The sequence below is a fragment of the Lolium rigidum genome, chromosome 4, assembly GCF_022539505.1.
Source record: "Lolium rigidum isolate FL_2022 chromosome 4, APGP_CSIRO_Lrig_0.1, whole genome shotgun sequence".
Lineage (NCBI taxonomy): Eukaryota > Viridiplantae > Streptophyta > Magnoliopsida > Poales > Poaceae > Lolium > Lolium rigidum.
Genome location: NC_061511.1, coordinates 37945439 through 37959726, shown reverse-complemented (window position 1 = coordinate 37959726; position 14288 = coordinate 37945439). Strand labels below are relative to the sequence as shown.

Genomic DNA, 14288 nt, shown 5'->3' with positions numbered 1-14288 from the left:
GTTTTTCAGTCGGACGCAAGAGAACGGTGATCACGCATATAGCCATATATATACAGATCTGCTACTGCTAGTACCAGCTGTGTATTTAATCAAGTTGTATAGAATGAGGTAGCAGTGTCAACATAATTAGTGTCAACATAATAAATATATATAGCGACGAAACTTTCATTAAAAACGGTGATTAATCAGTACTACTCTTTGCCAATTTTAGTCAACAGGGGTAAAACATTGTGAATTTTTTACTAGTGGTTATCAGGGTACCACTTTATTGGTTTGACATATGTACTCAAACTCATCACTTTAGGGCATCTCCAGGGGCGCGACGCAAACGGTCGCTCCGTCGTGACCGGAAATACCACCACCTCCAGCGGGTCAACGCAAAGTGACCGGACCGTCCGCGGAGACACAAACCTGGCCCAAATATGCGTCTGGGATGCGTCTCCGCGGACGTCGAAAGTGTCCGCTCGCATCTGGCGGACGTTTCGTCGGGCCCACCTGGCAGTACTGGCACCGAGGCGTCGCTTCGGCAGTCTGCGGCCGCGTAAATGGCGGTGCCTCGCGTGGCGTGCGGCCGTCTCCTACCTCTGCGCACGTACTAATGGCGATGCCACGCGTGGCGCGGCCATCGCCCTGCCTCCGACCTATATAAACAGGGGCACGAGCATCTCATATCCTCCCCACTAAACCCTAGCCGCCGCTGCCGTAGCGCCGCTTCCGCTCAGCCTCCAGCAGATCCACCATGAGCAGCGCCGGACGCGGCCAGGCTGCCGCGCCTCCACCTCCACCTTCACCTCCCACTCCACCTCCTCCGGTCTCGAGCTCCGACGAGGAGTTCGACTCGAAGACAGACCTCCTCCACCCGGTCAGGGATGCCGCAGCCCTGGCTGAAGCGGAGAAGGAAGCACAGGAGGAGCTGGTGAGCCAGGCGGCGTTGGACGCCGAGCTGGAACAGCGCAGGCTGGCGGCCGCTGCTGCAGCAGAGGACTCCGACTCGGAGATATCTTGGTCCTCCGATGACCCTGATGCGCCTACGCCGGAGGAGAGGGCGGCGGAGCAGAGGGCCATCGTCGAGTCTTTCGAGACGCTCAAGGACGACGCCGCCATCGCGAGGCTGGAGCAGGCACTAAGCCAGGACGCGGCGGCGCACCGAGCCATAGCGGCCGCTCGGGAGGCGGCGGAGAAGCAGACGACGGAGCGACGCAACGACGATGCTGGCCCGTCAGGAAGCAAGTAGTCTAGGCCTATAGATCTACTTTGTATAGTTTTTATGCATTTATATGTACTACTTTGAAAGTTTTTAACTATGTTGCAATTCAAAAAATGGGTCGCTCCGGTGGGAGCACACCCAGACGCAAACGGACGCGCGGACAAAATATATTCGCGGAGTGACGCAAATGGATGCTCGCGACTACTTTTAAGCGTCCGAAATGCGTCGCGCCCGCTGGAGATGCCCTTAGAGCATCTCCAGTCGCGTCCCCCAAACCGTCCCCCAAAGGGATTTGGGGCGCGCCGGACAAAAAAAGCGTTCCAGCCGCGTCCCCCAAAGCCCTTTTTTGTCCGGCGCGCCCGATACGGTGTCCGGCGCCCGAGCCCGTCCCCCGTCCCACAGGGGACGCACCGGGGACGCCGGACACAACGAAAAGCGAGGCCAACCGACGTGGGCCCGACCCGTCAGCGGCACAGGGAAAATTCGCCTCACACTCCCGCCAAATCCCGCCGCTCCCGCCAAATCGCGCCTATACCGCCGCGCACAGGCCTCCCAAAACATATCCTGCCGCCGATTCATTTCTCCTATCCCGCCGATTTCTTTCTCCCTCCCGCCGTGCACCCGCCGCCGCCGCTACCCTCTCCCCATTCCATGGCGCCGCCGACAGCCCCCAAAAAGATGGCGAAGAAAGCGGCCAAGAAGCCGCCGGGCAATGCGACGATAGGGGCGAAAGCGCCGCTCGCGAAGCCGCGGAAGGCGCCGGCTGCGAAGAAGAAGCCCGAAGGCATGACCGAAGATGAATGGCAGCAAGATTGCCTCGCGCCGGAAGCTATCGACGGCGGAGCGGAAAGGACGGAGGGCGGCGGAGCCGGAGAAGAAGGCTCGGCGGCGCGCCAGCCACCCGCCGCATAATCGCCGGGTGTATCGCCGCCACCAACGCGAGCCCATATAGTACGAACGTGCCGGTGCACGTTCCGGGAGTCTCTCTCCGTCGCAAGCCGCCTTCTACAACGACGGCCCCTCCGCCACTCCCGGGTGCGTGACGCCCAACTTGTCGCCGCACTACCAGGATGCGCCGCCGCACGGCGGCTTCAACCCCAACAACCTCTACTCCCCGGCGTACGAGCAACGCGAGCCGGACCCGGTCCGGACGGCGGCCCTTTCACCGGCCGCAGGGGTCCGCTCGAATACGACGGCGCCGGTGCCGAGGAGGACGACGGGGTTGAGGAGGAGGACGACGAGGAAGAGGACGGGGTGGAGGACGACGAGGAGGACGACGTTGAGGACGAAGAGGGCGGCGAGGAAGAGGGCGGCGAGGAAGAGGACGACGAGGGTGCCGGTGACGATGATCTCGTGGAGGTAGACGCGGACGGCGTGAGGACGAAGAAGAAGAAGAAGAAGAAGGCGTCGGGCACACGAGGCCCGAAGTGGACGGTTCTGGGAAGATCTTTGTCTCGTGCGAGTCGTGGGCGACGGTGAGCCATGACTCCATCATCGGCGCCAACCAAAAAGGCGGGAAGTATTGGGCGAGGATCAAGGCCGAGTTCGATGAGCGCAAGCCGATCAACAGCCGACTACCGGAAAGTGCCAATGAAGAGGAGCCGTAAGGCAATGTCGACGCGATGGGCCATCATCCGAGCGTCGGTGAACTCCTTCCATGGGTACCATCACGACTTAGAGACCGGAGGCGACAGCGGCGCCGACGTCGGCCAACCGGTACGACCGTTTCTTCCATAATCCGTAGCGCCCACATTGTGTTCGATGAAATGACTCCGCTTTCTTTGGTTAGTTTGATCGGGCTATGGAATTGTACGCCAAGTACTCGGATGGTCACAAGCCGTTCGCGCCGACGCATTGCTATGGCAAGCTCAAAGTGAATGAGAAATGGAAGTTGACGCGCCTGTCGTTGTCCAAGGGGAAGGACGCCATTGATCCGGACGCGCCGCCGGCAACGTCGGCGTGGCGTCCCATCGGCAACAAGGCTGCCAAGGCCGCCTTGGCCGACGCTGCGTCGTCCGAGAAGACGCAGGCGTCGATCACGAAATGCCTCGCCGACGTCTCCTCGACCTTTATCTCCCGCGACAAGAAGGCCGACCAAAGGTGGGCCGAGCTGCTCAAGAGGCAAGAGGAGAAGCCGGAGCTCAAGAAACGCAGGGACGACATGTCCCTGCCGAGAACGTCGACGGAGGGAATGTCTCCCCGGACGCGAGCGGCGCACAACTTCTTCAAAGGCCAGATCCTCGACGACATCGAAGCCAAAATGGCGGCGGCGGACGCGGCGGCCCCGGCAGCGGCATCGGCATCGGCGGCAGCGGCAGCGCAGCAAGAGCAGGCTGACGCGTCTTCTATCTGCTACACCTGCGTCGGCCTCCGCGTCGGCGACGGAGCAGACGCACCATGCACAAGAACAGGCAGATCGCGACGAGGTCGTCGTGCTCGACGGGCCTGCGTCGACTCAGGACACGACGCCGTCGTCCAACCCCTTCTTCTAATTTGCATGCACCACCGGTCTGTAATATGATCGCGCGCCCAGTATCTTTGATCGATCGCCGCTACTCGATCGCGACGAACCGGCGGGAACGATCTCTTTTGAATGCATCTATTTGAATTTCTGATTGGGGGCGGCGTTTGGGGGACGCGGCTGGGGAGCGACGTCCCCCAAACGCGGCACGAACAAAACACGTCCCCCAAACGCTCGATCCGGCGCGGTTTGGGGGACGGTTTGGGGGACGCGACTGGAGATGCTCTTACCCTTTAGTTTCAGTGTAGTACTTTCTCAGTATGATCTCTCATACTTTCTGCCCCCAAGACGCGTGCAGCTTCCAAGTTCCACCACTCTCCTGTTCCCGTAGACAGCTGCAGTTTACTTCAGCATTCTTGAACGATAAAAAGGCTTGATAGTAACGCTTTAACTTGAGCATCCAAATATTCTTTTCTTTATCTTTATTAGTATAAAATGCGCTGATCTCGTGCGAACAAAAAAAACAAAGCTCATGAGCAGCCTGCATCAGGTCAACGCCGCAGCAAATAGTACTCTGCTCCGGTGGTAGAATAGGCCTTCCTGAGATCTAATCCAAGATTGGTTAGGCAGAGAAAGAAATTATTGCTGAGATGTGGGGTGTCGACACAGTGAGGCCAGATGAGCACCATCATACATGATGTACTACTTCAAAGGCCAAAACATAATTGCATTTGTTTTCTTAGAAGTCATCTCTTGATCTCTTGCACCCTGCGCCGTCCCATGAGCAAGAATGTCGTCATTTGTGTAAGCTGATGTAATAATAAACGTATAATAGCAACAAAACGATAGAAAGTCCACAGGTCATCCGAATACTAAATTCTCCTCGTGCTTTCTTTCGATTGGATTGCAAACTTGGCAGCACGTCTAATTTTGTTCATCCATAGATAATGGCATATTCAACGCTAATACTCAAACGGATGGTGTATTTTATCAGGTTGGATCATCCGACGGACAATTGGATGTTGCGCGGACGTTCACAGATGTTGCCCCGATTTTTATTCCCCAACACGCAGCCACGACCCAAATCGGTCCTCCTCCTCGTCTCCATCCGCCTCCCCGCCACCGTGCTTGCCGGCCACCTCCCGCCGGAGCTCGGCGCCTTCCCCGCCCTCAAGTCCGCCTACCTCGCCGCCAAATCCCTCTCTAGCGTCGTCCCGCTCGATCTCGACAACATGCACACACTCGCGGAGCTCAACCTCGCAGGCCGCCTCCCGCCGGAGCTCGGCAACGCGCCCGCGGAGCTCGACCTCCACTACTAGGAAAACGCCTATTGCTGGCGCACCAAATTTGGTTACTGCCGACGCACCAGCGCCCACCGGTGGGAACATGCCGGTGATACACACGAGTTATCCCCGACGCACCTGCCTAGTGCGCCGACAGTAAGTTTTACAGGAAACAAAAAAAGCCTCACATGGGCACTTTTAAAAGCATCCCCTACGTTCAAAACATGGAAGCAATCGAGTCCTAGCTGTTTTTTCATAGATCTGGAGAGGAGCTCGAGGCGGTGTGGTTGTCGGCGTGTCGACAGCCTCGTCGGAGGCTGAAGAGGAGCTCGAGGCGACGACATCGTTGGAGGAGGAGCTCGAGGCGGTGCGTCCATCGGAGCTCGAGGCAGCGTGGCCGTCGGAGCTCGGGGCCGAGTAGGAGCTCGAGGGTGTGCGGCCGTCGGAGCTCGAGGCGGCGTGGCCGTCAGAGCTCGAGGCCGAGGAGGAGCTCGAGGGCATGGAGGAGGAGGCGGTGTTAGAGGAAGAGGATAGCACGAGGAGAAAAGATTAGGAAGAGGAAAGAGGAGAAAGAGGAAGAGAGGAAGAGGAGGAGAGGAGAAGTGGGGGGGGGGGGGGAGGAAGGGGAAGACGAGAACCACGGTTTCAACTTATATACCTAAGGTTACCGCCGGCGCACCTAGTAAGGTGGTGCGCCGGGGGTAATTTTTAATTTTTCATTAAAATCTAAAACCTGAAAAAAAAGCCCTGTTTCTGTTTTGAATTCGAATAGGAAATTTCGCGTAGATACTTTTTTATATAATTTTTTTTTCATCGGAGGTCGTATGCAGCCAGAAATCCCGTTTTACCGAAAGATGACGCTATTTTGCATAATATATCAAAATTCATGTTTTAAAATTTCCATTAAAACTAGATTACATAATACATGGGCAATTCAAAGAATTTTATTTTTTGAATTTCCTATCATTTTCTTTTATTTTTTCGAAAACTGAAAAGGCAGTCAAGGGTGGGGAGGGAAAATTGCATCTCCCGTTACTGCCGGCGCACCACCACCTACATGGTGGTACGCCGGCAGTAAGGTGGCCTTGATTTTCAACTTGGCCTACAACCTGGTTCACCCTTATCCCCGGTGCACTAAATTTTTTCTGCGCCGACGGTATTGGGTCATCACCAATGCGGCAGAAACATGGTGCGCTGGTACTATTTACCACCAGCGGGCACTAATTTTGGTGTGCAGCCAATAATGTTTGCGGCTATAGGCCTTTTCCTAGTGGTGCTCAACGGCCGCCTGTGCTCGCGGAGCTCGAGCTCGGCAACGCGCCCGCGCTCGCGGAGCTCGACCTCGTCGGCCGCCTCCCGCTGGAGCTCGGCGCCTTCCCTGCCCTCGAGTCCGTCTACCTCGCCGGCAACTCCCTCTCCGGCGCTGTCCCGCTCGAGCTCGGCGACGCGCCCGCGCTCGCGGAGCTCGACCTTCGCTACGCTAGCCGTGCGTGTCCCCCTTGGGCCTCGGCTTCGGCGTCGGCGCGGGGATGGTCATCGGGCCCATGGTCGGGATCATCATGGCAGCGTTGGTGTGCATCGAGTGGGTGCAGGGGAGGTGGCGGCGGAATAGGGTGCGGCGGCGGCGCCTTCTACGCAGGGGAGGTTCCATTTTTTATCACTGCTAAATGGACTAGGGGCGAATAGGAGGGGATGTAGAAGCACATTTGCGCTCGTCCGGCTTGCCCCAAAAGCCTCCCAGATTTTCGATGTGTTTGGTCGTGCCGGACGTTGCACCCGTCCATTTTTAGTTTTTCCGTGCGTTGAGTGTTATTTTTACCCAACAGAATATAATGCTTGAGATGGGCGTAGAGGGCGATCCCTATTCTCCGCTCAACGCGGGAGCGAGCAGTCGCTCCGCTCAGAGCGGGATAGGGTTGGACTGGCCCATTAGCGACGGAATTGGTTTTCCTTTGTTTTTTCTTCAGTTCTCTCAGTTTCTACTGGTTTTTTATTTGGTTCTGCTGGTTTTTTCCTCCAGTTTTTTGGTTTTGCTGATTGGTTTTTTCTGGAATTTCCAAAATTTGAACTTTTTCATATTTGAACGTTTTTTAAGTTCGAACATTTTTAGATTTGAACTTTTTTAAATTTGAACATTTTTTAAGCTTAAACAATTTTTATTTTGAACATTTTTAGATATGAACATTTTTCGCGTTTGAACAATTTTCAGATTTGATATTTTTTTAAATTTGCATACTTTTTAATTTGAACATTTTTGAACATTTCCTGATTTTTTTTAATTTTGAAGTTTTTGAATTTGATTTTTGTAGATTTGATATTTTTTTTGAAATTGAACATCATTTTGAACAATTTTATATCTGAACATTTTTTATATCTCAACTATTTTCAGATTTGATCTTTTTTGAATTTTAACATTTTTCAAGAACTTTTTCATATTTGAACTTTTTTGAAATTTGAAATTTGTTCGATTTTGAAACCTGTTCGTTTTTAGAATAGTTCTAATCAGAGTTTTGTTCGGTTTTAAATTTTGCATAGATTTTGAATTTTGTTCACAGTTTGGAAAATCAAAGCAGCCTACGAAAGTAAACCAGAGAACAGCTATACGAATTAATGGGCCTGGCCCAGCGTAGTTTTTCAAAACCAACGCTCGGTCCCGCTTAAAGCGTTATATAGGAGCCCCCGGCGTAGAAGGATCGAGGAAGCTGGTAAAAGAAAGTCCAGCCGGTAAAAGGCCGTAAATCACGTCCAACACCCTGAACACGAATGCCCAGTTGGCCCAGCCGGCCCAGAACAGCACGAAGCCCCGCGGCACCGCCCCGCCCCGCCTCGCCTCACCCCGCGTCCGCCGCCTCCGCTTTGCAGTTCGCCTAGTTCCCCGATTGCTCCGCCCCCCGCGCGCTCCCGCAAGCGGTTCCACCCCCGTCTCCCTCCTCCATCCGGGACCTCGACCCCAACGTCCTTCACTGCCGATCCGCAGCCACGTCCGAGTCTGAGGCCTCCGCCTCGAGCTCGACCTCCGGCCACCGCAGGTTCCTCCTCTGCACAGCTCCTCTCCTGCCGTCGCATCAAGTCTTCTCGTTTTTAGCGTGTTATTAATCTTGATTCTGTTAGTTCACTAATTAGTTCGTGCAGTGCAGTGTATGTGCTGCTGGGACTGGGAGGAGCTATAATCTCTCTACCTTGTAGCTTTCAGTTTGAGTGCACTGTAGATGTCATTGACCTTTGTGTGAAAGGGTTAGTTACTGTAACTGTTATTATCGTTGATAGTTCAGGCAACATTTCCTTGCCTTGTTCATGTTCATGTTCAGTACAACATGTCCTGGCTCTGTTTCAGTGGGAAACATTTCCTTATGATCAAGGCAGACACAACATTGGAGATTTTCAATAATATCATAATGATGCTCTAAGCCATTTCCACAGAAATTACTAACTCTAGAATATATTGCAAGGAATAGTTTGATACCAGAGTACTTGAAGCTGAAAGTTACAGAGAGACAAGTATGTGTCGTCACCCATCAAGTTAGTAATATTGGGAGCTTGTTATTTCCACATATATGATGATGGCATGCATTTCAATTCAAATCTGGAAATGTAAAACAGTCCGAAATAAGTCAGTATCACTTAAGTCTGCACACAATTACAGTCAAGGTGCATTTTAGACTTTTCATCAGACAACTCAAACAGTATGCTCAGCACGTAGAAGCCGAAAAGAACTGGACTGCAGTTTTCGTATAAGCTTCTTTTCACTGCTGTTTCTCTGAGCAGCTTAGTTTAAGCCGTTTCAAGAGAAGCTGCAACCGGAAAGAACTGGGCCATGCCACCTTCCTCTCTCAAACGCCGGCCTCCGAGTTCCCCTAGTTTGGCCACAGGTTGACGCCGAGCAGAACAGCTGCTCGAGCTCCCCCAAGACGAGTTGCCTTTCGCGCTCTTGGCCAGGAATCAGTCCGCCCTTTCTCTATCTTCTTGAAAATCTACCACTGCCTTCTTCCTTTCCTGCCTCCTCCACCATCGTGAAGCTCCCTCACCAGCCTCTTCATCCTGAAGGCACCTCCGTCGTCCTCCTCTTACGCTCTCCTTTTTTCTCCAGAGGTAGAAAGGTGTTTGATGTATCCGTATGCATTGCTCTAACTGAGTGTGTCCGTGTTCCAACATTTTTTTTGTTCAATTTGGGTAATCTGTTAGTCTTTATCCTGTTAAGGAGAACTTCTTAGATAATATGAGAGTCTTCATTTTGTTAAGGAGAATTTTATACGATCACTATTTACCTTGGTACACTCTAGGCATATGGAGTTTAGACAATAATGTACCTATTTCTCTCTCATACCTTTTAGTTTGCTTTAATGTAAGATCTGTGGCAGGCTCAATGTCAACTATTTCTGATCAGAAGAAACGGACCTTAGAAGCCATTCAACAACGGTATGCAGCAGCTAAAGCTAAGAAAGTGCAAGATGAACAGGCTAAGTCCCAGAAGAGCAATGATAGGACCCCCAAGCCCAAGTTTGATGTACAAAAGAAAGGAAAAACTCCCGAATTGACTCCATGTCGAACTTCTACACTTAAAGGTTTTATTTTGTCCACCATTCTCTATTCTATTTATGCGTTTTTTATACATCTTGCTGTTTGTTCTCATACTGCTGCTGCTTCTCAGCTCAAGCAAGTTCCAGTTATCAGCAAAAACCGTCTGCTTCCTCAGGTAAACCCATGCCTTGTGTGTGCATCTGGCTATGAACAACTAACAAATGCTTTTTTAACCTTGCAGGTGGAGAAGTCCACCCTATATACTCTGAACTTTCATTCGCTCTTCATAAAAATTTGTCCCAAGATGACCAAGATGGCTTTTCGGTTAGAGTTCAGATGATTTGGGCTGTGGAGCAAAAAGAATTAACTTTATATGTGGTCATGCAACCTCTAATGTACTTTGTGGTGAATCTTTGTGCAGAATCTTGATAACACAGACGTAGTTCACAGTATTGTTTATGATATAATTCAGAAAGGTGGAGAAGCCGGGAAAATTACCAAGGGATCGAAAAAGTTAAAGCTTGACAAAGGAATTCTTTTAGATAACTATGTCCAGAGGGGTCCTATCTTAGTGGATGCACAATCACGGTCTTTGTTGATTCACTCGAAGCGATCAAAAAGACACATGTCAATGAAGCAACATAAGAAATGTGGATCATTTGATTTACCAGATACATTCCACAGGCAAGTACTGTTCAGGAGTAGTGTGTAGATTTATGGTCTCTTCCTCTATCATGGCCTTTTCATGACAAGAATGAAACATTTAAATCCTTGCTAAAATCGTCACATATGGTATCCATGGGGTTCATGCAGTTTTTACATGTGTTTCTTGTTCTTCCAGGTTTGACCTCTATAAGCCAATGCATGAAACGTGGAAACAGTATATCCAAGAGCTTACTAGAAGTACTGCGTATGGATCCCTCACTTTCTTTTCTTTCTGTTACTTTCAGGCCTCTTTTCCATCACCTCACTAATTACTTTTATTGGGAGAGATAAAAGGGCAGTGATTTATACTGTGTTTTGACCCTTTAATTCAGTGCTGGCAGCGTTTGCAAATGTTTGCACTTTGTACATAGTACCAAATCATGTTTAAAAATAGCTTTTTTCCCATGGTCCTTACACTTTGTCTGACATGGCCAAATACGCAGCTTGATCCAATGATTCAGGATCATGCCTCTTTTTCTACACATGTGAATTGATTGACTTGTAAATATGAACACAGCAGAGTAGGCTGAATGGTCATAAATAGTATCATTGAGATGATATTAACACCAGCGAAGAGTAGTCATGTCTCTGCAGATCAGTGTGCTAGTTTCCACGTCTAATTAGAAAACAAGTAAACTTGATTGCCCCTAAAGGTTGACCGTGTTTGGAAAGTAACCCCATGTCCTCCGGGTGTCTTCCTAGGTGTCCACTTGTGGATCGGCTCAGTTAGAATTAAGACCCTGGTAAAAAAAGCCCAACCTTCAAACATAACCCATTACTATGCACAAACATTTGTACACTCTGGTAATTTGGGCAACTGGTGTTAGATTAGAAGGTAACAAGCTCAATGAGCAAAACAAAAGGCTGGTCTCATTGTATTGACTATCTGACTTAATTGTTTTAGACCATTGTAATTGGTGTCTACTTTTGAAGAATCCTGTGGCTTATTTGTTGAATTGTACATTTGTACTAGTTTGATTATATGGGTTCTGAATGTACAGTTTGTATCGACTTATGATCACGCTAACACACGGGCTTTATGCAGTTAATAAAATCAAACCCGTCCAAAATGCTATCTGTATAGAAACTTATATATAGTATGAACTGAATCATTTGGTATTTGTCTCACTGTTGTAAAGAATTTTACCAAGTAGAATTCTCAATGATCAACATATTTGAAGATTTGAGAATCAAAATCACGAAATGTAATCATGAGCTCAAAGGCCAAATAAGTAAAATAAAAGTAGAAGCAATGGGGGATCAGTTTAACTTTTCCAGCCTTGGGATAATCCTTAATCATTTATGGCTATTGCTAATGTATACCATGTATGAAGTGTTGATGTTCCCTGTTTTCTCCATAGGAAAAAACTTTTGCCTGAATACCTCCTTTCAGCAGATCTTCATGGGGCCCTTATAATTGGTAATTCATATACTTGACATAGTTGCATACTGGACTGTTAGACTGCTTCTATTAATTTCGTCAGTATTTATATATTTTTCTATTTTCAGTGGCAGAATGCAAAGCCGCCTCATATCAAGGTGTGAGTGGCATCATGATTAGGGACACTGCAGAGACTTTTGGAATTATATCAGAGGGCAATCGCTTCCGAGGTATGCACTATTCTACTCCGTAGTGCAATATTAACGTACTTGTATGCATTATTTTTATTTTGCTTGAGAGCATGGCTGTTAAATAGTTCCTTTCTTCTTCTGGAATATAGGGATGCTACAGTCTTTGTGTCTATTCTTTTATACTGCTAACCCCGGTACTTCCATTTCCCATTGATCATGCTAAATATTTGTAGTGTAACTCTTCATCCATATGATTCTCATTGAGCTCTCAAAGAAACAATATGAAATAAGTCAGTTATGTAGAATGTACAACAAAAAGGTGACCTGTGATAGAACATGGCTTGTTTTTACCTTTGAGGTCCACAGTTGAAATTTTGAAGACAGAAGTTTAACAGTCAGGGATGTTCAGTTCCTTGCTAAAAAAATCATATTTTACTCTCAATCAGCTGGACTGGTCTGGCCATAGGCTGTCTCTTCGTTTCTTACCAAAATGTTTTGTGTGGAAACACGAATTCTGTTGGTTACTGTAGACCTGATGAGATCCATGTCTAAGTCGCTCACTTTGAAACCTGCAGTTGTACCGAAAGCTGGGTCAGTTTTCGTCCTCCAAGCCGACCGCTTGAAGGTTACACTGATCGGCGACAAGCTCTCGCCAAAGGAGAGGCTGAAGGAGACCCAACGCCTGCAGCGTGCGCAGTCACTGATCAGATAGAACTTCTAAAACCCAACGGGAAAAGCTGAAGAAAAACCAGCTCCAGGACCATGTGCAGTGACTGATCAGATAGTATCCAACATGCTTAACTCTGTTTTTTTCTTCAACAAATTTCGCCCCAGAGGAACCTGTACAGTATTTTTTTTTCGAGATCTTTGTTATATTTTGAGGAGAGCGTGTCCGGGTGGACGGCCATCCTCTTGTGACTGATGACTTTCGATTGTCTGGGTCAGGCGGTCAGTCCGTTTGAGGCTGCAGGCGGAGTTTGTGTACTGATCGTCGCGTCGCTGTTAGCATATCACGTCACCTGCTAGCTAATCAGCCGAGTTTTAGTTTTTATTGCAGGATTAGGGAAATCATGACATGTGGGCGTCGCAGAATTCAGCGCTAAATGCAGGGTCGCCGCTGTCGATAGTGACGCTGTGAAACAAGTAGACGCCCAGCTCGGTCAAGACAGGATAGCAACGGGTCTCCTCTCCATCGGGAGTGCCTTCTCATCTCCATTCTCATTTAACAATTGGGGAGTTTTTTTTTTTCCATCTCCATCCCGTCCTCACCGGGTTTTGGACGGGGATCGGATTTTCCATAAGAAACCAAATTCAAATGATCTTATATTTTTAACACACAAAAATAAGAAAATTTTGTGATATATAGTTGGTAAAATGACAATAAATTAGTATGATATATTAAATACTATTGAAATATACTACACCAAACACAAATATTACAACATATTTCATATAAAAATATACCACCTTATATGTATATATAATTTTAAAAAAAAGCGGTGAACAGGGATGGGAAGACCTTTTAATCCCCATCCCAATTTTGGATAGCGGTGATCAAAGTTCCTCATACCCATCATCTAATAGATGAATTTTTCACGATTTCGCGGGGAATGGGGCCTGTTGCCATCCCTAGTCAGGACCGCGTCTCGACAGGATGTGCCAGGCAGGCAGCCTCGGGGGTAACAGAGACGCCCCAAAGAGGATTTCCCAAACACGCCACATGTGAGAACATCTCCTACATCATATCCAACAAATGATGTAGATGTAAAATAACAACCATATACATCATACATCACTTGGGGGTGATGTAGGTGGTTGTACACCTGCGTTGACAACACATCCTGCTGGTAGTAGTTAAAGATCTTCTTGGCATAATCATTTAGATGCACCTCCTTAAACCCCTTCTCTGTCGTGATGCCACTCTTGATGATGTTGCACATCTGGTTCAGGACGAACAAGGAGATGTAAGGTGGCCACTTCATAGTAAACTTGCCCAGCTTAAGCCCCCACCAGTGGTGTGGGCTTTACCAACCTTGCTCGCCTTCTTCCTGGAGTTCAAGGTTCCAGCTGCCAGGTCATGTTCATCAACAAGCGGCAAACACATGGAGGGCGTCGACTTGATATCAGCGTCCTGCGGGTAAGTCAATGCTAGCTAGATCTTAGGAACTAAGCACATATTGTCTGAGTATCAAACAGGGCCTGGTCGAACTCATCGACGGTGTACACCTAGGTAGGGGTCGGTTACAAAGCCGATATAAATCAGTCGAGGTAGAAGGTTAATACAGTACATAGTTGCAAGATTATATGTCAATGTAGCACACAAAGCATATACATTACCAACATTACGACTAGATCTACCACAAATACTTACTAATATGACACTTTATACGAGGTTGATTTCGTCCAGATCTACAAAGCAAGTACTGAAACAATAGATGGAATAGCTACCTTCAAGCATAATAATGGCTAGACGAAAAAAGTTGTACCAACAGAGCAAAATGTACGTGTACTAAACAAGATAGAGTAAAGATTAGTATCTACA

The 14288-nt window shown here is 48.7% G+C and overlaps 1 protein-coding gene across 2 annotated transcripts; it reads left to right on the top strand.

Moving 5' to 3' along the window:
• The first annotated feature begins 7922 nt into the window (after positions 1-7922).
• Positions 7923-12597, top strand: LOC124708647 (ribonuclease MRP protein subunit POP4). 2 transcript variants are annotated; one of them, XM_047240321.1, is made up of 9 exons: positions 7923-7980; positions 9310-9513; positions 9600-9644; positions 9711-9793; positions 9891-10153; positions 10311-10379; positions 11536-11594; positions 11684-11785; positions 12322-12597. In XM_047240321.1, exons 2-9 carry the CDS (start codon positions 9315-9317, stop codon positions 12456-12458), a joined length of 957 nt encoding a protein of 318 aa, XP_047096277.1. In that variant the 5' UTR covers positions 7923-7980; positions 9310-9314; the 3' UTR covers positions 12459-12597. The 2 variants fall into 2 exon arrangements, with proteins under 2 accessions (XP_047096277.1, XP_047096276.1); XM_047240320.1 differs by lacking the exon at positions 7923-7980 and adding an exon at positions 8028-8185.
• The last annotated feature ends 1691 nt before the right edge of the window (positions 12598-14288 follow it).

What these genes read in the sequence shown, in the direction of transcription:
- LOC124708647 (XM_047240321.1), top strand. Translation starts at nt 9,315, where the DNA reads ATGTCAACTATTTCTGATCAGAAGAAACGGACCTTAGAAGCCATTCAA. An exon ending in TCGAACTTCTACACTTAAAG is followed by an intron (nt 9,514 to 9,599) that starts GTTTTATTTTGT and finishes GCTGCTTCTCAG; the next exon opens with CTCAAGCAAGTTCCAGTTAT. An exon ending in TCATGGGGCCCTTATAATTG is followed by an intron (nt 11,595 to 11,683) that starts GTAATTCATATA and finishes TTCTATTTTCAG; the next exon opens with TGGCAGAATGCAAAGCCGCC.